At 30.0% G+C, this 23,161-nt stretch overlaps 1 protein-coding gene across 5 annotated transcripts in view; it reads right to left on the minus strand.

The window, feature by feature from the left end:
* LOC145316094 (SLIT-ROBO Rho GTPase-activating protein 1-like) overlaps nucleotides 1-22,335 on the minus strand; it is a 102,294-nt gene extending 79,959 nt beyond the window's left edge. For 3 of the 5 annotated variants that reach the window (XM_080156395.1, XM_080156391.1, XM_080156396.1), the window contains exon 1: nucleotides 21,157-22,335. In XM_080156395.1, the coding sequence (XP_080012521.1) occupies nucleotides 21,157-21,295 (139 nt within the window). In that variant the 5' untranslated portion in view covers nucleotides 21,296-22,335. Of the gene's footprint in view, nucleotides 1-11,929; nucleotides 12,851-21,156 lie in introns of those variants that run through there. The other 2 variants (XM_080156398.1, XM_080156394.1) reach the window with 2 other exon arrangements.
* Nucleotides 22,336-23,161: the final 826 nt, after the last annotated feature.

The following is a 23,161-nucleotide window of genomic DNA, read 5'->3' on the forward strand; positions in this document are numbered from 1 at the left end:
AAAAATAATTTTTATTGGATTTTTTTTCCATTTAGATGTAATACCTATAGGACTAAGCTTATCTACCAAGTTTGAAGGGTCTAGCTCAATATTTAGACCATTTTGCTCACGGTTTAAGAGCTTATGTCATTACGCCCCCCCCCCCCTTTAGTATTCACATAGATAAAAAAAGTCCTTTCCAATGCTCGGCACTGCTTCTCACTATGATGATCAGAAAAATAGCCTAAAACCTCCTAAAGATATTCATATTGCTTCCATTGGACCAGCCATTTACGAGATCATTGGCTTTATATGAACGGATTATATCTTTATAACGTGCAGAAATCAAATTCAACTGCAGATTACATACTTACAATTTTTGAAAAATCTGCAGCCTCCAAGATGGCATTGTGGGATTTAAAATTGTAATACTTTAAAATAACAATAATCCTGTAACCTTTAGATGAGTTCAGTTTTTATTCTAAACCGAAGGTTCTTTTTAAATTACTAAAATAAATATATTAAAACAATTTCAATAAATGACCAAACAGAACCCATAGTGAGTTCTGAAAGCGGAAACGAAAGAATGATAAATAGCTTTGCATTGTTTTCTATTTCAATTATGCCATGTTCATTTTGAATATAAAAATTATAAATTTCTAAGACGACACAAAATCATAACAAAGCATAAGTTTAATTAGAGCAAATAAAATAATATTTACTAGCAGATGCGCCCCTAGCATTAATGGGCTCTATATTCGAAAGGATATGGGTTGGCAGAAAAATAGCCTAAAACCATACCCAGTATTAGTTTTAAAAAGATAAAAGCCTCAAACCACATCAGGACCTATAAGAAGCTTCACTGTAAAGAAGAACCATATCGGTTCAGCAGTTTGCGAGATCCTTAACTTCAGACAAAAAAGCTTATATTTTATATTATAAAATTGGATTACAGAAAAGATTGGTTGAAACCTCAGATATGTTGTTTAAGAGATTTTATGTTCCAAATAGACGTAGTACCTAGAATATAATTGATCACCCAATATATTTTCAGAAGTATGAAAAGCTATTTTAAACACATTTAATGAAAGATAAACAAAGAAAACAGTTAAAACATGATTAAAATTCATCAAACCCCAACACATGTAGGCTAATGAACATTCAATAATCATGACGGAATAATTAAATAATGGGCGTTCCCCTTTTTCTTCATTATCATTTAAAAGATCATAAAAAGACAAAAGATGTTGGATATTTAATAAAGATAATAGATTTCTGGCAAAGCAACAGAAAAATTAGGAGTAGACTGATCATGATTTAAAGCTGAACCACATAGGATCATTATTAGCGCAGATACTCTATAACCATAAGTATAACTATAACAATAAACAAAACAAAAACTTGTCAATAGCCTGTAAAGTTAAATAATGAAAAATAAGAATAATCTAGAATCTTATGATTTAATATGAAGTAGAGTATGTAGATATATTTGAATTGAAGCAAGGTTGCAAACATGGTCGCCAACTTTGGAGCATTAAGGGGACATATCTCAAGTAACAATCAATAAATCTCCATGAATATATTAATTAATATTAATTTAGAATGTGTTAGAAAAATCCTGATACTTTTATATAAGAATGAATAAAAAAGGTTGCGTGAAGTTTTCATTTAAATTCAAAGCAAGCTTTAAAATATTTAAGCTGATTCCAAGTGCAAAAAAGCCGAAGTGTGCAAAAATCTGGCAACCCCTTTTCGCATACATGAAGTTTGCATGTATTAAGATTGCATCTATATTAATCCAGCATGACTAATATGTTTATTCACAAAGCCCCCTCTCTCATGCATCCTAGCAGGCAAGGAGCGGCTTTAATGATAATCCCTGACTACCCACATCAAGCCTTATTTAGCAATATTATTGCTTCATCATAAATAGTGAAAATATTGACTGTCATTAAAATTGCAATTTTTTTTTCAAAGCTGAAATAGGTCTTTATGTATCCACCAATCAAACACAAATAAAAGATTCAAATGGACAAGAAAACTGCCATTTAAGCAGTTCCCAAACTCTTAAATTATATAAGATCACTGTTCAGATTTCATACATGATTATAAAAATTTTCTTACAGTCGTTAGTAAAATCTGAAGTAGTACAATGTAAGACTGTTATTTAATAGCCTTTAGAATCCAGCCTTTTTGGAAAAACTTTTTTATAGTTATTTTACAGGGCATGGTAAATTTCTGCCATCAAGAAATTTGCCGTAATCAAAATGTCCTGTTATCTTAATTTTGGTAATCCCCCTCGATGCCAGGGGCGAACTTGAATTTTCAATTGTCTATCCATTTTATAGGGGGGGGGCGGATGTGCCACTTTTTGAAACCAAAAGTAAAACGCGCATGATCTCAGCCCATAAAAGAGTTACAGCTCTAAAATTTGGCACAGCAGTTGCTTTTGTAGAGAACAATATGGAACTGTGAAGAAACGGCTGCGGAACTGCCGCTCCCGCCGAAAACCGCCGATTTCCCGCCGAAATTTTTTTTTGCCTTTTCTCGCCATAATAGACAATTTTCAATCATCTGAGATAAACTTTTTTTTTCATAAAAATTTTCCTTATATTTTCACTTGACACTTAAAAGATTTTACACTTTTAAATATTTTAAAATATTGACATGTTTGAAATATTACAAGTGTCACGTGAAAATATAAGGGAATTTTTTTATGAAAAAAAAGTTTATCTCTGATGATTCAAAATTGTCTATTATGGCGAGTAAAGGCAAAAAAAAATCGGCGGGAAAACGGCGGTTTTCGGCGGGAGCGGCGGTTCCGCCGCCGTTTCCTCACAGTTCCATATTGTTCTCCACAAAAGCAATTGCTGTGCCAAATTTTAGAGCTGTAACTCTTATATGGGCTGAGATCATGCGTGGTTTACTTTTGGTTTCAAAAAGTGGCACATCCGCCCCCCCCCTTTGTTATATAAATAAATCCATTGTGAATATAATAAAAAACCTTGCTAAGATCAGATTATGTAGAATAATAATAGCTCATTGTTAACAAAACAAAACTTTTTTTTAGAAGCAAAACTTCTATAGGATTACATAATGTACGTATGCCTAAAGTATTTATGTTATACAAAATTTTGTTATTTATGTTATACAAAATCATCCCTTCTGTAGATTATAATTAGTGGTTGAAAATTTTCACACTAAACTTTTTAAACCAACCTATTAAAATCTAATAAAAGTCTCCAAAGTTATTAGGCCAACGAATAAGAAAATGTTATTAAAAAATTTTAGGGAATAATGTATAAACAGCCCAATATCCCCTCCCTCCCTCACTAATAAACAAGGTTGATATGTTCCTTTAATCGCCAGTTAAGTAACCATAATTCTCCAATTTCTTAGTTATTAATTTTTAAAAATCCCTTTTTACTACTTTTTAAAGAATTGGTTATAAACAGTTAGGTTAAAGATAGCTCACCACTGAACCGATATGGTTCTCCTTTAGAGGGAAGCTTTTTATTGGCCATGAGATGGTTTCAGGCTATTTTATTTTTATAAATAAGCATAGGTATGGTTTTAAGCTATTTTTCTGCCCTTCCATATCCCTTCGGATATAGAGCCCCTAGATGCTAGGGACGCAGAAGCTAGTTAATCTATAAAACAAATTCTACCATACATATAAGACTAGCTTGAGTAACAGATTTAACAGTCCATTGCTTCTTTAGAGATAAGTACCATAAGTAGACTGCAGGATCTTACAAAAACAAGAACAATTTTATCAATAGTATTTTTTACTGAAACATAAGATTTTAATAACTACTACCTAAGCTTTTTAGAAGCTTGATTTTTTCTTCTATTTTCTGCACCCTTCTAATTTATCTCTTTGAATGCAGAGCCCTTAGTAGCTAGGGGCGAAGATGATAAATAAATGATAAACGAACAAATAGAAAGATACAGAAAGAAATCCTATATACATTATACATCGGGTAAATGATAAACTACCCCCCCCAAAAAAAAAAAAAAAACCCTCCAAATAATGCTTTATTTGTCTTTAACAGAAATATCTTTAAATATATATATATAAATTATCTTTCTGAAGATTGCGAAAGCATGAAACTTTAAGTTAAAGATAAATAAAATTGAAGTAAAAAACGTTGTTTTACTATAAAATATATAAATTAGGGTGAGGCGGGGCATTACCGGTAATTTATTTGGTTTTTTGAAAAAAAAATGGGGTAAATATTAATATTTTTAAATGGGACCAAGACCATTAGAAAGCTTACGGAAACGACTATCAGGTCCTATTAGGACGTTATCCTAGGACTTTTAGAAGTTTGTCATAATTGGACTCAAAGAAATTACCGATAAATGCCCCACGGTGGGGCATTGTGGGTAACGTCTTTTCAACCTAAAAAAAATTGATGAAAAACGGCCAAACGGTCAGTCAAACATAAATAATCATAACTAGTATAGGATATAGGGATTATCCACAAAAATTTTTATAAAGATCGGATTATTCCTTCTATGTCAAAAATCATTTTTTTAAAAGACGAGAAATTTCGATTTCTTTTTTCACAAAAATTTTCTTAAAAAATAAAATTTAATTTTTTTATATAAAAAAACCTGTTCTATTCACTGTTTGGCCTAATTCTTAAAAAGCCCATATTGAATTTTAGATTTTACCAAAGAAAACCTGAAAATTGATCTTAAAAATCGAATTTGAATTTTTTTTCGACGTTACCGAAAAATACCCCGCGCGAACTTTGGTCATTTTTGAAAAAAATATTAACTCTACATTTAAGCTCTCAACGGATTTGGAAAGAGCGGGCAATTCTTAGTTCAAAAGGTTTTAACGGATCAGTTCTAGGTCTTACCAATTTTTGTGTAGGTCGATCTTTATACACCTAGGTGAAAAAATTTTTGAAAAGAAAAAATTTTCGTCCGACTTTGAGACCCAAAAAGTACCCTTAAAATTCATCTCACAAAAATTTCATTTTATACTTTTTTGTAGGCAATTTAATAAGGAACAAATTTGCTTTAAAGTTTTTTTCTGTCAGTCGATTAGAACATGGAGAAAAATGTCATTTTCTGAAGATGGGTAAAAAATTACCGGTAATGCCCCTTACCGGTTAATGCCCCACTTGACCCTAGCTATTTTCATTTATATAAAATAATAAATATATGTATGATATATCAAATCAATGTATAGAGGCCTCATGGGTAAAATAATAATGGTGCACATAAAAAAATAAATCTGTTTTCACATCGACACACCTTTAGACAAAATTATGCGTCGTATATTAAGCAGTTTTTTTTTATTATTTCATCAAGTAAAATAATAAAATGATAAAAACCTAATTGAATCAGGGGGGGAAGGGACTTTACACAATAAATAAATTATTATCCAAAATATTATAACACGTTTTCTAATTAGTTGGCTCAAAAACTTTTTTTGTTAAATATTGATTGGTTGTTCAACCCTGCAGTGTTCAAACTTTTCATCTAATTTTAACATACAGAAGGGACAATTTTGATAATCATCATTGGGAATGTATATAAATTTACCGCCCATTGGCTTATCCCTTCAGATCCCAGTAATTTTGAAGATGAGAATGTTATTTAGCAGGTTGATATTTTACTATTAAATCTCTTAAGAATGTACAATATATTAGAAATTTTAATAAAATAGCAAGAAAGACATGCAAAGTAAATTTGCAACATACCGATGACTAATCATACGGCTTAGAAAACAATCTGCAAAAATACTATTTATAATTTTTCTATTTTTCCTCATAATTTTTTTCAATTATATGGCGATGTTTTCTTTTTAAAAAAAACTCAATCAAATTAACTCATAAATCCTGATTTAAAAGTAACAGAATATTTGTAAGTCTGTTGTCTGTCACTGTGTAACAAAGGATCTCGCTAACCGCTTGAACGATATAGTTCTCCTTTACAGTGCAGATTGACACAGGTTCTGGGAAGGTTTATAACTATTCTTGGGAAGTGCACCTTAACCCTTCAGGAGAAATCGCCCCTGGTAAAATAACCTACTCAAAAACATTGTTTTCAATTTTAAAAAAAATAGTTGTAATGTTAAGTGCAGGGTCTACTCCCCCGCCCTCCATTCTCTCAAGTGCCAGTATCTACCTAGCAGCTAGTTTAGAAAAAAGTGTTGGTTTTTCGGTCATGAGTATTTTATTAAAGTAAAAAATTATGATTATATAGTGGTAAAACAAGTATCTAGAATAAGAATAATCATTTTTAAGTATCGCAGCAACTATATAATAATTATAAGAATAAACAAAGTATCAATATAAATAGCAGGCAAGTTTTAAACATTTGCTTGAGTAAAAATTATTTTTTTTTACTTTACTATAAAAGATAATATTTTTTTCTCGCACTTATACTTCTATGGTCCTTATTAAAGAAAATGTTCGCTGCTTTATTTTAATTTTAGAGAAAAAAAATCTTTTTTAATATCCTGTCTCCTTTTATAAATTGTCTAACTACGCCCCTGGCAATTAACTTGTGATCCATGAAGAATTCTTTGTTCTTTATCAAATTTGCTACCTCGTAATTTCCTATAAAAATTTCTAAAGATGTATAAACCTTCCTACTGCGTGTATTATGATGATAATTTAGGCAAACCACAACAAAGAACCACAGTAGTATAATTAAACGTAATGTACAATGACCTAGAAGGAATAAAAATGATAAAAATATAAAGTATAAATATTCAGTAGGTATAGCATCAAGAAAATTAACTTTTTGAGTGAATTAACTTAGTTTTTTGTTATATAAGAACAAAAAAGTAATATTATTTGAAGTATTGCTTTTCAAATGCTACCTAATTTTTCTTGTTATAATTAATTGGAAATCGATTATATTTTGCACATAGTTAGTCCATAGTGGTGTAAATACAGCTCTTAATCTTATGAAATTTACTTAATGTAAGTAAATTATTAATTTTTTTTACAAAATCTTCTAAAAATAGTATTTTTTGCTGTTGAATCTTTAAAAATGTTATAATATTAGGACATGGTGCTTTATATTAAACCCAAGCGGTTTTCTAACTACAAGAGTGAAAATTAATAATAGTCCCTCAAAAATACTAATTACCAATCTCAATATAAAATTCAAGTTGAAAATTGTAGAGTTGATTAAGTTAAAAAAATTACATCTAAAAATAACTTCTATTATAAAAGGTTAGAACCTGCAATCTTACTTGAATTTAACCTCAGGTTACAAAGTAATCCGGGATTCAGAGATAGATAAAATAAACATAAACTTTATTCTTGAAGCACATAACCCCAAAGAATAAATCTTGATAAAAGATTAGTTTACATTCCGAGGTGTATATCCCTGAAAGTAATACAGTGTCTGACCTTTATCTTGTGTGTGAGTGTGACACAACAAATACCTAAAAAGCTTTTCTTAAAGCAATATAAATATATTTAGGTAGTCGGATTTTCGTTTGTGTAAATCCATCTTAGTTTTCAATAAAGCTTCACAACAGTCTTGGGCTTGTTGAAGGCAATTTTTAGAAGTTCCAGCCAATCCCTTCCCATTAGAAAGATCCGTGGAAAAAATTGGTGTCCAAATAAATTTTCTATCATATTATAGGAAATACAATATTAAATACAAAAAAATAGAATGTTTGGTAAAAAGTAAAACAAAATTATGCAAATGAAATGTAAGTAAATACATTTAAATTGCTTTAAAATGTTGTTAATCTGAAACCACACCATGCTTCCATATTTGGGTAGAATAGTGTTTTAAACAGTTTTTTGAATGGATGTCTAAAAAAACTCAAAATATGCAACAAATTGTAACTTGTGAAAGATATATTTTTGTGTCAGTAGATTTAGGTGATATAATGATATCATTGACCAATGCTTATTTCTATAAAAAAAATGACTCATTTGATTATAGCAAATCAAAGCTTCCATAACACAAAATTTTTAATGGCTAAATTGTAAAATTAAAATGTTACTAAGTCTTTGTGTATACATCAACTCTTCTAGAAATGAAAACTCCATTCAAAATTAGAATTTTTGTGGACTCCTAACTTTTTAAAAGACACTTGTACAAATCTTTAAAAAGAAGGGCACATCCATAATATTAATATGGGTATAATTATGTCTACACAGGAATATATCTCTAAACCAGGGTTAAAGGGATTGAAAAATAATATTTATCGCATCGTATTATAGACAGCTTTTTGCGAATATTATAATGAAAAATTTTATCATGTGACAACGATAAAGATTCAGAAATATGATAAAATGCTTTAGTAAAATATCAGAGCAAGAAAATTTTAACCAAAGACATTAAAAATAAAGATTAAGGATTTTCAGAGGTAAATTTCGAAATCATGATTTTTCAACTTTATGCTAGGAAAATGCATTTCTTTTTCCCTTCCCTGTGATAATGATTCCCATAGAAGACAAGGCCGCAGCCGCTAGTTAGAAATAAAAAAAAAATAAATAGGATTTATTTTCTTATTAAACTCATTCTAGTAATTTTATAAATATATTCAAAATGGACATTCAAAGTTTAAGGAGTTTAATTGAGCTTTGTGAAAATTCATACACAGCTTTTTAATAACTTGTATCAGTGAAATATCAAATTATAAAATCTTTGATTGCGTTTTCAATTATCCCTTTATTGCTGATTACCCACATAAATACATAAATAGACTGGCTAGTTCTGAAAGGGTGTGACTGTTAATGGTTAGAATAACACTATTTATTATAAAATATTACACCTTCAAATTGGTGCTATATGTTACATATGGGCAAGCAATACTAAATCTGTACTTTAACGAAAAATTGGGATATAACATTAAGTGTGATTCATTTGTAAGGCATAAAGAAATGCCTAATATATAATGGGTTATGACAGTCATTAAATTCGAATCCATCCAGCTTATACCAATAACGAAATTAAATCGGGGAAAAATCACGACACCAATACGTGTTTTTCAGCTGTCGTTGGAGGGCAACTTATACCTGGAATCAATCTAGTTGTTGGTTAAGGTTACAGCTAGTCCAAAAATATCAATAAACAAATTATTAAATTAATCCGAATTTAATCGTAAACCGAATCATTAAATTAAGCCGAATTTAGACATATATGTTGTTGTTGTTTATTTATAATTTATTTCCAGGTAAACATAAATCAAACTATGAATTTATGTATTTTCAAATGTTTATAATAGATACGAATTTCGAATTAAAGAATATTAAAAATAAGATAATTCTATTTAAGATAACCTAATAAGATAAGATAAAGCAATCATGTACATTTGAAGTATGAGATATTGTTTTTTTTGTTTTAATAGAAACTTGTAAACAAACTTTGAGATAAAGTCCTGCAATCAAAGGATTTATGGTGTTGTTATCAGGACTTAATAAAAGTAAATTTTACTACTCTGCTACAAAAAAATATAAATGAAAATAAAAAAAACTTGCATAAAAAATCTTCAAGAACATACAAGGACATTTTGATATAAATAGGAGGAACCTGTATAAGGATTTGACAAAAAGCAGAAGTTTTTAATCAAATTGTGCGTTGTAAGGGTTGGTATTGTTTTGCCAATATTGTTCTGGCCTTCCCTTTCCTTATTCCGTACAAACCCAGGGATCAAAGGGATAAGACAATGTCCGATAAATTAACATACCCAAGGGTGTTACACAAAATTACCCCACCAATATATTAAAATTTGTGGTTGAAATGTTTGGACACTCGACTTAATAAACAACCAATCATAATTCTATAATAGTCCCAAAACTTGTTAAGCCAGTGAAGAGGTTTTTATAAAACTTTGAGGACTAGTGAAATAAACAGCCCAATATCCCCTCCATTCCTGGTACAAACCACACATTTATAATAACAAGGACGTATGTTTAATTATAAAGCGTAGCAAAATATCTAAACAACAATGAAAACTTTCAGACAAAGGTTAGGAAATCAAGATATCTTATTGGTGCTTCATTAACCTCTTTAGCAAACACAGAAGAAGAAAAATGTAAAAAGAACAATGTGATTTTTTTTCAAAAAGGCATAACAAATGTCTCACCTCGAGTAGTAAAAATTATACTTCTGAGGAGCTAGGCTCTAAACAAAGGATTAAGCCTGGAGCTTGTAAAATTTAAGGAAATGAAAACTATTAAGTAGTATTTCTGTTTTACAGTGCCACTTGAAAAAAAGGTATTTCCATTAGATATAAGAGGCTTCTTACTACCACGAATCTTTGAATAAAAATGTTGTTATCCCCTATTTATTAAGGTAAAAAAAAATCTGCATTTGTTATACATTAAAATTTTTGCTAAAAATCCCAAATGAACAATTTCCTATAATAAAAAATGGAATTTACTCCAAGACTGTGAAAATCTTAATTTTCCTACAAATCTTTGTTCTTAAAAATAGAGATTTTAGTATAGAGTGATTGGCCAATATCTAAAATTTTTCTCAAAATAGTTTAATTCAAGTTATCCAAATTGAAAAGACAATATAATTGCATAGAACTATGACGACTTAAAAATCTGTTCAGTAGGGTCTAACAAACGGCCGAACCTACGATCTGGATATTAACCCTATAGGGCAGACGCTAGTAAAAAAGAAACCATAACAATCTAATAAATGTTGTCTATTGTCGTAAACAAGACAAAATTGGCAGCTATTATTGCCTGAAAATCAGAGTCATGAAATCTCAATTTTACGCTGTATAGTCCACATCTAAATCATTCACTATCATCAGGGAGGAACGGAACATTAAACTGTAAATTACACTGGTACTCAAAGTAACCAAAGTACTAGTAACCAAAGTTTTAAAACTACGGTATTTTATTCATTGCCTCATAAATTCAGGTACTTGTGTTAAATTTTGATTGGTTCGTTCCTAAACTTATTTGCAATCAATATTTTCAATCTGCAGAAGTGGTAATTTTGTTTATCATTATGGGGACCGGGATGTAAATTTTATCGTCTATTGTCTTTATCCGTTGAAGACTATATAAAGGGATCAAGAGAAAATTTGGTATTTAGGATACAATCTAAAATTTATTTTCCATTGAAGTTATAAGATAGACATTAAAAACTTTATTGATAAAAATGTTTTTCATAAAATATTATACATCTAATTCTATTCTTCAGATGTTGATAATAAAAAAAGAAGTTTATTTTATGATAAATCACCTATCCTCAAATCCCTAGAAATAAATGAGAGGTTTTTAATTGCAGCACAATCTTTCTCGAACAAAAACTTTATTATATACTTGCAGTTGAATTTCTCTAGTAATCTGACACTTTCTTTCAATGTTTACACTTTTTTCAAAGAATAATAGGATATAAAAATGACATAATATTTTATTGTCATTATTGTCATGGTATTGAAATTATCATATTCAAGGAAAATTATTCTAAAATTAATTGTTTAATTAATTATAGAAGTCTTCTTTATATGGGACAATGTTCAATTAGATAAAATATCCATTAGTAAAAAAGGCCAAAAAGTTTTCCTTTATCATTCCTTTTTTCACAAATTCATCTTGTAACGCATATAAAGCTATAAAAACTTTCGTTGTTAAGAAGCCAAGAAAATACAATACAACAATGTTTTTTTTTTTTTTTAAAACTATAAAAAAAGAGAAAGTGCTTTAAAAATAGATCCATTTTAAGAATTTGGAGGGATATTCAATTGGAAGGATTGAGTAATTTTCTTTTATTTTTTCCAACATTTCAATTTCGAACCATTTTTAAAATAAAACGTTATGTAACATTTCAAAAAATAATACGGTTTTTCTCAAATCTAATGATTTGTGAAGTACCAATAGTAGCCTAACATTACGACTGATCTATAAATTGGACTCTAAAGTCGTAATTATTTTCCTCCATTAAAACAGGCCTCATTAAAGAAATTTTTTAAAATCTAAAAAATTAGACTCACTAGTGCTATGATGGCGGCGTCTTTTGAAAGACTTCCAGCGGCTGACACTTCGCCTGACGGTCAGATCAGTCTCTGAAAACCAGTGACCGCGGTCACCACGTCTAGGCATTATGAGGTTAACCCAACCTCAGTGAGTTACTCATTTTATTTCACTTATTAAACACTTTCATGAAGAACTGAAATAAATTCACTTGATATTCAAATTGTGTTCTTTTATTTTATTGTAATGTTATAATCACTTAGTTTATGTATGTATGCAGGTTTGTTGATGTTATTATTAATACTGGTTACAAATCTTATAAAAATTCTGGGGGCAAAGCCATGGTGCGTGTGTAAGTGTAAGCTGAAGGCTAAGACAGTGTTGTTCGTTGGTTGGTTGCTGGATGTGGTGTCTTGTTTTGTATTCGTGTATGTCTGTGTGTTCATGTGTGTGTGTGTATGCAATATCGGCGCAACGTCTTCTAGCATGGGAAGTAGAATACGCACACATAAATTTCACACACAAACTCACACACACCACAACACTGTTGTGTCTTGTCTCTCTGTGGTAGAAGAGGTGAGAAAAGGGTTAAGCGAGAAGGAAACGAGGTGTCTTATAATAACAATCCAGCCTTTTCCTCCACACTGCGTGCATGCAGCTAAACAACAATATTTATGGTGGATGTGCCATTTTTTATGTGTTTGTTCTGTCTTATGCGTTACTACAACTCATATTTGTCAAAAAATATTTGTATGAGCAAGGTTGGCTCGAGTAATGGGGTTCACCTTTGAACTTGAAAATCCGTCAAAGTTGGAAAATAGAGGGGGGGGGGGAGTATGACACATAGCGATCCAGAAACCCAATTATCTCTACAACAGTATCCTATTATTTAAGGCCATTTGGCCTTTTTAAAATTTGTTGTTGAATTGTAATACTGCTACCTAAAATAAGAAGGATAGGTAAATAACAGGGATCTAAAAGGATAAGGCAATGGCCTATAAATTGATTTGTATTATTGTGTATCTACAATGATGATACACAAAATTACCCGTTTTGTAGATTACTATTAGTAGTTGAAACATTTCGACACTCAACATAATGAACCAACCAATCAAATTTCAATTGATGTCCCCATAGATGTTATGCCGACGAATCGATAAACATTTGAGTGCCATTAAGAAAAAAGTATCGTCTAAAACATACATAAGTAGGCACTTTCCACGAACAAAAAAATATTTTCTAAATTTATATTTTGTAGAAACTCTTCTAAAAATATGGGGGTGGGGTCATAATATTTTCAATATAAAATATTAAGGAAAATGTCAGCATTTCTTCCTTGATCATGATTCCAGTCAGACTTTGCACTACATAGTCTGCTTGGTCTAAAGTATATTTGCAAAAAGGATAGTTCCATGTAGAGGATTTTATAATAAGTTAAAGAAACTTAGATGGTATTTTGTTCAATGATGAGTATCAAATCTGTAAGTACGATATTTGAATGAGAAGTATCTCAGGCAAAAATTGTTTTAGGTTGCTAACATAGATATCACTTATTGGTCAGTTTATTCATCCAGTAGAAGGGGAGTGGATAGGGTACAGAAGGTGGATGGAGGGGAGGGCTCGTTATTTTAGCCAGCTACAGGTTTTACTTTACTAGAATACATGATAAATTGGTGTGAGATCCAAGTATTAACAAATACATTTTTACCTCGTATAGTTATGAAAAAAATGCTTTTTTGACTGGCTTATTTTGACAAATGTTTTATTTTAACTAGGTATATAATTTTTATTTTCTTATTGGTAATAACTTAAAATATAATCAATAGGATAAACTTTATAGCAAAAATATTTAATTTTTACATGAGTTTTTAAAACAAAATAAACTTCATAAAACTATCACTTTAGATATCATAACCTTTCCTACAATTGTATTTGATAATAATATCTTAAATATTTAAAGGAATACCATTCGCTCATTAACATATCATAATTTGCAGATCACATAACTGAGATAATGTTCTGTACAAACAAAATGATAAAAACTAATTTTTTTATCCAGCTTATCTATAAATACATCATATAAGAATACAAATATCATAATATGCAACATAAACACCTGTAAATATATAAACAGTTATTTTTTATACCTATTTATTTGCCTTTTCTTTTCAGTAACGTAACTGCTTTATAACTAGAGAATGTTCGCAAGGCCCTATGTCCGTCAATTTTATTGTAAACCAAGAAGTTAGTTTTTATAGATATTTTTGTCCTTGTTATATAGATATAAAATGCAAGTCAGAAATTGAGTAGAAGTAAATCTTCCAAAAATCTATATGCATTTTACATAAATAAGTGGAATCTACACAGAAAATCAGAACTTTAGAATCTAAAATGGCTTGGACAAGGGTAGTTACAATCTCTAGTTAGGCTACATTCTCTTGTTTATTACAAAGATAACAAGTGTTTTTATTTCAATAATGAAAAAAGGCGATTGATACATCATAATTGACTTTAAATGCATGTTTTTTTTCTATTTATGACATTTTATTTTCAATCACGAAGAATAAAATTATTGCTCATTGAAGCAGGGAAAAAATTTCACCTGTCTAACTCGAATATCAACCAAGGAATTCACATTTCTCCATGCCGGTTTTGAGAAACAGAAAGCCGGAATAACGTAAGGATTTTTAAATTTACAGAGTAGCTACACTACTAAAAAAATCTAAAAGCTGTCAGTTTGCATTTAGAAATAATTTAGAAAGATCCTCCCTTTACAATATGATCTAGACCCCAGTATTACAAAATATGATCATGAAATAACATTTTTTCTTCAAAATATTTAAGAAGGACTTCTCCATGAAAAGTATTTGCTAAAAACTTGATAATTCTTTAATGCATTTCTAGTAGTCTTTAAAATGCTCTTCATGGAAGTACTACATTCGATAATCTTATAATATAAAGGTTTTAGGCTGTTTTAATTTTTAGACTTAAGTCTTGGGATGGTTTCAGGCTATTTTTTTAATCTTAAAATAAAGAGCCTCTAGATGCAGCAGGAGCGCAGCCACTAGAATTCCATAAACACTTTCTTCACCTTAATTTATAATAGTTTCCTTTTCTTTGCAAACAAACTTTTTGCTTATAATGAAAGCTATTCATTGATTAACCAGGACCTATTAAATTGTGGTTACACGCTTAAAAACAGGGAAATGAGAAATGTATTAGCCTTGGGAAGAAGTGGGGTCTTTCTGTAAGCTAGGATATTTTAGAACAAGTAAAATCATGTTCAAATAGCACAACTAAGAATAATTTTTAAAAAGCTATTTTGATAAGAATGTACATATGATTAAATTTTAAACACAACAGAAATGGGAGAGGGTTAAATAACAATTTCGAAATTTTTTTCAATGAAAATGTTAAATGTATATACAGACATACACACACATTAGACAGTTAGACATTCTGATATTTTTAAAAGCGAAGCTTTTCTATAATTAGGGTCGGTCTGTCCGTACGTCCGTCCGAGATAGATAGCTTTTATTCGTTAATTTATGCATGTCAGAATTGTCCTATCGATTTCAAACTTTGCATGATGATTCTGTAGTAGTTGGGCACGATTTAGAAAGTGTAGCAACTCTATAATCATTACCAGAATGTCCGTACGTCCATTTTAAAAATGTTGAATTTTCTACTTTTTCAACAACAAATTTTCAAGTGTTCTAATTATCCGTTTGATCTGATTTTTGGTATATTGATTCCTTGGACAACAGCGAACAATATTATAAGCGAAGCAACTCTATAATCAAGTCCAAAAATGTAAGTATGTCCATAAACATTTTCCTGCTTAAAGCAGTTTTTTCAACAAATTTACTTGCAATTTTGCTTCGACTCTAATACTTTTAAATTCTGATTATTCAGTTCAGATACCATACAAGTGTTAATGTCCGTTTGTCCTACCGTTTCAGTGCTTCGCTTTTATGGATGTTGTCATCCTTGTTATATAAGGATTACCTAAATATTTGAATATGCATAGAAAGTTAAAAGGTTAAAAATAAATGCCTGGGAAATTTAAAAATAGAAACGATCTTTCTATTTATTATAGGCAGGTGGAGTTTTGTATCAATAAATTTATTTTGTGGTTATTTAAGTCTGTGCAAGCTATGTCATTTCCTAGCCGTTTTGGTATACCATGTTATTGGACAGTAAGATGCCGATAAAAAAGAATAAATATTTATTGAATATTTAGTATAATTTTTCAACTTTACAATATAAAAAATTTCCATAACATTATTTGACACTAGAAACATGCAGATGTATGAATTCAATGGTTCGCTGAACACACAAATAGGTTTTAACTGCTTTTTCGTTGACTTTTTGAAGAACAGGCTTTTACAAAACCGATAGAATGAAAGAAATATCCCACTGAAAGTTTAGAAATAAACCCTTTAACTAGTTCACCTCCCAATCAAATAGCCTAAAACCTATGATACCAAGCTTCCAAGAGAACTGTGGACGGATTGGTACAGCCGTTTTGGGGATCATACTGAAAACACAATAAAAGATCAAGGAACTTTAAAAGCCGTAAAAACAGACATGATGGTTTATGTTATCAAAAATATAACCACGTAGTCTACCTTTTTAAGTAGGATGGAGAAAAATGCCAACATAACGATGACAGTAAATTATTTTTTTCAATGTAATAATTGATTTCTATAATAAATCAAGATTAGGGTAGAACATCTGTGCTCTTTCAATGGGGTGGCAATGGTCTTTAAAATTGAGGATTAATATCAACAAGGTTGAAAAAATTATAAAAGCAAGACTAAAAATTATTAGGTACATTTGTTAAAATGATTAAATGCGTCTGTCTATCTGCAACTGCACCATAAAAGTTACGAAAGTGTGATCATAACTTCCATGTATGTTGAAGTTTTTTAAAATATAAAGGGAGCCTCTAAGCAATTTAAGGATTCATTGCTACGATACTTGACATTTTATAAAAGATCTAGTGGCCCTAGTGGCTCTGTATTCGATGGGGAATTGAAAACTATAAATTTAAACAATAAAATAGCCTAAAACGATCTCAGAACTTCACTGAGCACTCAATCGGTTTAGTATTTGATACTTAAAATAATAGGATAATTTTAGGTATTCTTATTTGTATATTTTAAAAATCAAACCCTAAGCATGTAAATTCGGTCAAACAAATAGACGAGAAATATTTTGCAGTTGAAAGGTGAAATTAAAAGGGAAATACATTGGAAAACAAAGAAAGCAATTCTTAATGGCGAGAAGGGGAATTAAGTTTATATTAACAAAGAAACAATAGAAATTATTTTTATAGGAAAGTGTTAATTATATATTTAAGTATCAAAGAGTGTATTTTTGTTTAATTTTAATACTTTACTATAAATCAGTAAGGAATTTTGGTCTGCAAGTGAGGATCTCGGGAATGGTTGCTCTGATCCGGTTGTAGTTTTCTGGGAACCTTTAAAAATACCTTGGGGTGGTTTTAAGCTATTTCTCTGACCCGTCTATTGAGTCTATAGGTGAAGCAGTTCGTATAAGATTAAGCATTTATAGATATTGCGAAGATAATGTTGCTTCTTATCCTAATTAGTATAAATGAAAGGATGACCCCTATATGCTAATGATAACAACCCCTAGTTATTCCCCTGTCTACTTCCCTCATAAGTTCCTATATTGTAACAAATTCTTCAATTGTAAGTTCTGAGTACCCATTACGAGGCTTTCAAGTAAAGTAGGGCATATTGTAACTAATAAGGAAAAAAATTTTCCTCCATATTTACTACCCAGTAAATTATCGCAATTACTTTCGCCGTAATGGTAACTCCATATCTAGTAGCCACACAACCACGGCGAAAAACAACACATTTTATCTTAATACCAATTATTATACAGTTTCATAAGAACACTGTGCTAATCACCTCTTGAATGTACTTGTTAATGAATGAGGATATTGAATGTAGGAATTTTTACCCCTTTTTTAAGAGATACATCCGGTCATTGAGTTGAAACAAAAACAGAGTTAATTTAGATTAACAGAAGCTTTCTTTTCCCCCAGGAACTGAAAAAAATGTTTTCTATAAAAAATGTAACAACAGTAATTTGTAGCCGCCATTTGTTAGAGAAGCTGTCGAGCAGCTGACGGGCATGGAAGTAACTAAGGGCTTTAAAAAAGCTGTTTCTTAAAAATTGGCTTCCAAAGATCATTTGGGTGGTGGCTGCATAAGTTTTAAAAAATACAAAGGGGGGGGGGGGGCGAAAGTGACACTTTTTGAAACCAAAACTAAAAGTCAACAAATGAACTCAACTAAAAAAAGAGTTACAGGTCTGAGATTTTGCATGGCAGTTGCTTTATATTATATATAAATATTTTTTTATATGCAAACCTCATTTTTAAGAAAAATATTTAAAATATTGAAATAGGAAGGAAATTATTAAAAGGTAATTGAGCTGATAAAACGCAGGTATGCTGATATGCGTAGTGTATGTGTAGGGAATGGGGGGGGGGGGGTGAGGTTAATCACTAATCAATACTAATATCCCCCTTCCTGTAAAATATGCAATGTACCCTTCATAAACATTATCTACAATTGTAACCGTATTTCCAACAGCAAAGCCTCTTTACAATCAAAGTATGTGCAAGTGCATATATCTGACAATCGTCAATCAATCAAAAAACTCTTTCTTAAAAAAGCCAAATTTTTTTCATTTTCTTTTTGAATATCAGATTCGAACTGCGTTTTGTTGATTTCCGTGATTTTAAACAAGTGTAGATGAGAAATATAATAAACTTATCATTACTGCGCTATTTATAGACATATTTGTACTTGTCCTATTATGAGTCATGGCATATGTTTTATTAGGATATTAAAGAACTAGTTCCAATTCACGGATGAATTATCGGATTTATTTAAGAAATGTTGAAAGAATATTTATCAGGGAGGAATAGGACCATGGACTGTAATTGATAATGCCCCACAGAGTTTATCTAAATTTGTTAGCCCCAAAATTTAATGGATCTCTATTCGAACAAAATAAAAGTGACCAAACTTTTCCACAAATTATAAATCTGCATAATGATTAATATTGTATTACATAAATTGGAGTTCTTTATTTTATTGCATATTATATTATCCTTTACGAACCCTATAAAATCAGTAAAAATGTACCACATACAGCAAAATCCAGAACTTACTTAAATCTTTCTAAAACTAACTTTAAAATTATGTTGTTCTTTATTGGTTTATTGTGGAAAAATATGTTTTTTTTAAAGTCCTAAGGCTATTAATTACAGGACCAAAAACTTGAATAAAAATATTGAATGGTCAATTTACTTCAAATACTCTAAACACAAAAGTATAAAACCTTTTTAGTGGCGAAGCTCCTAGAAAACGAAGGTATGTCCGACATACCGCCATTTCCTATTAAGTAGTAAATTGAATAAGTTTTGTTACTTTTTTATCTTCGAATATTTTATTTAATCTACAACAAAACATTTTCACATAAAAAATGTTTTTGTTGCGCAATCTATGGACAAAATTTTCGAAGATTTTTACCTACATTTTAGGCATAAAAATAGTGATAAAAACTCAGTGATTATGCTATGCCTGCCTTACATACATGCTTTTATCGGTTTTAAACAAAAGAAATAAAAATAGTGTGTAAAAGGATATGAAAAACATTGTAAAATTTTCGAACCAGTCATTTTTATAATTTTATTAGTCACACTAGTCAGCGAATTGTAATTCAAGAAAAATATATGAATATAAAATAAGAATTATTTAAAATTTTGTTTACAAATAATTTAATGTTAAAAAAAAAAGCAATAGTAACATTATTTTTGATGTAAATATAACAGTAAAAGTAAAACGATTTGATTGAGATTCAAACTTTTCAAAATCTTTATCTAAATCAACCACAACTGCCGAAGTCCACGTAATGCAATTTTTGGGCCGCCTGTTAGAGCAGCGAGTCTTATCTTATACTATGTTGAAGGGAATAAATATTGACTAACTGCTGAACATATATTATTTATAGAGTAGCTACGCTATTAACAATGATGCGTAGATCAATATAAACACATATTGGTTTATATTACACCAAAAACTTTAATTAGAAGTACTATAAACAATGACGAACTAAAGTAAACGTTTGCTTATCTCTGTTTTTATTATCAATTTTTTTTTTATCTATGGTTTATACTATACATTGTTATACAAATATTGTTTTGTTTAATTAGATAGATGCAATATGCTGATAAACACTTGGGAGCAAAGCTTCTATACAATTTAATATGATTATGCAGGTCTGTCTGTATGTACATCAACAAGTTGTAAGATGTAATGTCATATTTTTTTCTCTCTGTGTTTTTTTTAATTTGCAAACTAAAGTAGGTATAATAGTGATGAGTGGCTTTTTTCTCGAAAGGAATTCGCCCAAAATTTCTCGGGTTACTCACATGGGTCCAGCCATTATACCTATAGGTCTTAGTGGTCAGATAGATTGAATCTTGTTACTTTACATACAGCTAAGTATTTTAATTAAGGATTAAATATATAGATTTTAAAAATGTCATCTTTACCTAATATTTAAAATTGACAAAAAGGTCATTCTATAAATAAAGTATTTGAATAAAGCTTATTTTTTTAAGATTACGTTAATATTGACTGCAAAACAACACAAAATTAAATAAAAGTTTGAATTCATTCCTTCTTGTGTATCGATATTAATCCATTAATGCTTTACAAAATTCAGGACACATTTTTGTGTTAATTTTAGCTATAAAGTAAAATAACATGTGTTTTAGGAATAAATTAAAATGTGCCATGCAAAAAACTTTTCAACTTTATGTGTTTTTAGTAATATATTTAAGGAATTGTAATATTTTTATTCAGAGAATTAAAATAAATCAAACAGTTCAAGATTTTTTATTTTTAAAAAGAATATGAAGACAGTAAGACAAACGAACATGCGACAAGACAATAAAAATATTAAAGGTAGCAGACCGAGAATGTACGCGAGTTTAAGAAGTACAAGAACAAACATATAAAAAACTGTTTCAGAAAGTTTAAACTAATTTTTGGATTTCAAAATATCTTTGTTTTTTCCATTTTAGTAAATCAACTTTTATATGAAACATCTCTTGAACTTGAGAAACCCCAAATGTACATTAATGTAGTGTACACAATAGGATCCTGAATTAGCCAATCATTATATAACCTACCTTTTTGAGAGATGAGTGTAGAATTGAGAAGCCCTTTTTCAGATTTATCAAGCTTCCTCAACTCACTTGACTCCAGTATACGGGAGTTCAGCTTCAGTATGAAGCCTCCCTCCACCTCGTCCTCCTGCACAGTCAACATTACAGCTGCTGCGTACTGGCAGTACAATTATTATCACCTTGCAGTTAACCTCTTCCTTGCAAATCAACATGTACAACTACAGAAATGTTGTACAAGATTTCTCACTAATAACCCATTACTCACTAAAAAAATTAGTTGTTTAACAAGTTGAAAGTCGCAAGTTTCTCCAAAGTTTGAACAACAACTACATCAAAAATAAAATTCAAAAGGATTCCGCGAATGAATCACCTTTGTTATGAACTTTACTTAAGAAGCAGCAGACTGTAAAAAAATCACAATTAATTAAGACATGACTTTTGTTTACACAATCACAAATAAATCTTGAATAAAATCACATGCATAACTAACGAATTTCTCTGTTTATTGTTATTTCACATTTATGTCACTTTATAATATAAATGTTTATATTTGTGTGTGTCGTCAACAAAGAAATGTATGTTTGTCAGTGTATAAGACAAGTTAAAACTGAAGCACAACTGAACTATATTTAATTTCCACCCGGTTTCCTCTTGGTATATATTTTTACTACCTTTCTTTTTTCAATTGACTACACTAGTCTTGTCTAACCCTAACTCACTCACTCAACTATATATATTCACTGCTCTGCTGCACTTTATTATTACTACACACAGTGTTGTCTGTATTTTATGGGGGGATTTATTTTTGTTACAGAAGGGATTCTCTCAGGCTCCTATTGCGCAAGCGTAAACCCAAAATAAGAAAGCCCTTTTCTCAATGAGAGTCGAGTCGACTCACAAATGATAATGTTTTTATGTATGATCCTTAAAAATCACCATTGTTACTTTTTCTATTGAGAAAACAATAATGTTTTCAATTGGCGTAATTGTCAACTATTTAAAAAGTGCACTGCTATATGTGCTTGTTGTACATTACATTGTTTTTAGTTGATTTGGCGCCTTTGTTTCTGCTTTGGTGGCGGGAAATTGTATGCATTGAAGCTGTTATTTTTTTATATCACTAGGCCAATTTGATTAATAATATCATTCAAAACGCCACTGCTTGAATGTTTGAGAAAATCTGAAATATGATATGTTAAAATGTTTAATATTTGTAGAATATAAAAACATTCATTTGGATTGAATATGTTACAAGAATTTAAAATTGAAACCCTAAATAGAGCACGAAAACGTCTAAAAATGTAATGTCTATTTAGCATTTGAAATGTTTTTTTTAAATATGCCACTTATTTAATACGCATATCTTAATTAATAAAAATCTGAAAAAGCTGCGCCATTAAAAATTATTCTTGCTGGTGTGTACAACAAACAAGATTTAATGGAACCCCAAAAAATTTCAGCCACCGAATGAGAGAACGTGTTTATAAAACTTTGAATACCAGTACATTTTAGGGTCCATATGTTCCCCTATTACAAAGTTTATTAGGTAAAAATCTTAAATTTTGGAGAAAAAAAAGTAAGACTTTTATTTTTAAGACTGAGAATAATTTGATTACATATGATACAGGGATCCCCATTGTCCTTTAACTTCAGTACAAACCAAACAGAGTATACTTACAAAAATGTCAAATTTTGAAACCAACACAAAAAAATTCAACCAAAACCATAAATTTTTAAAATTAAATACTAGTCTTTACGCTCTAGAAGCCTTGAGGTGGGCAGAAGAGTAAGTCAACCCCCCTCAAAAAGAGGCGTTTCCAATCCCATAAAATTGCATACCATTTCAGACATGGTCATAACTTTCAGTATTGGGATTTTGTCGTTTTGCTGAAATATATTATTACGTTATTAATCTCTATATTTCAATTTATATCATGTATATCTGAAAAAAATAACATCAATTATAAAAAGATAAATCATTAATGTAAACGTAAATATCAAATAAAGA

The sequence above is a fragment of the Acartia tonsa genome, chromosome 4 (genome assembly GCF_053477335.1).
Source record: "Acartia tonsa isolate MP-2025a chromosome 4, ASM5347733v1, whole genome shotgun sequence".
Classification (NCBI taxonomy): Eukaryota; Metazoa; Arthropoda; class Copepoda; order Calanoida; family Acartiidae; genus Acartia; species Acartia tonsa.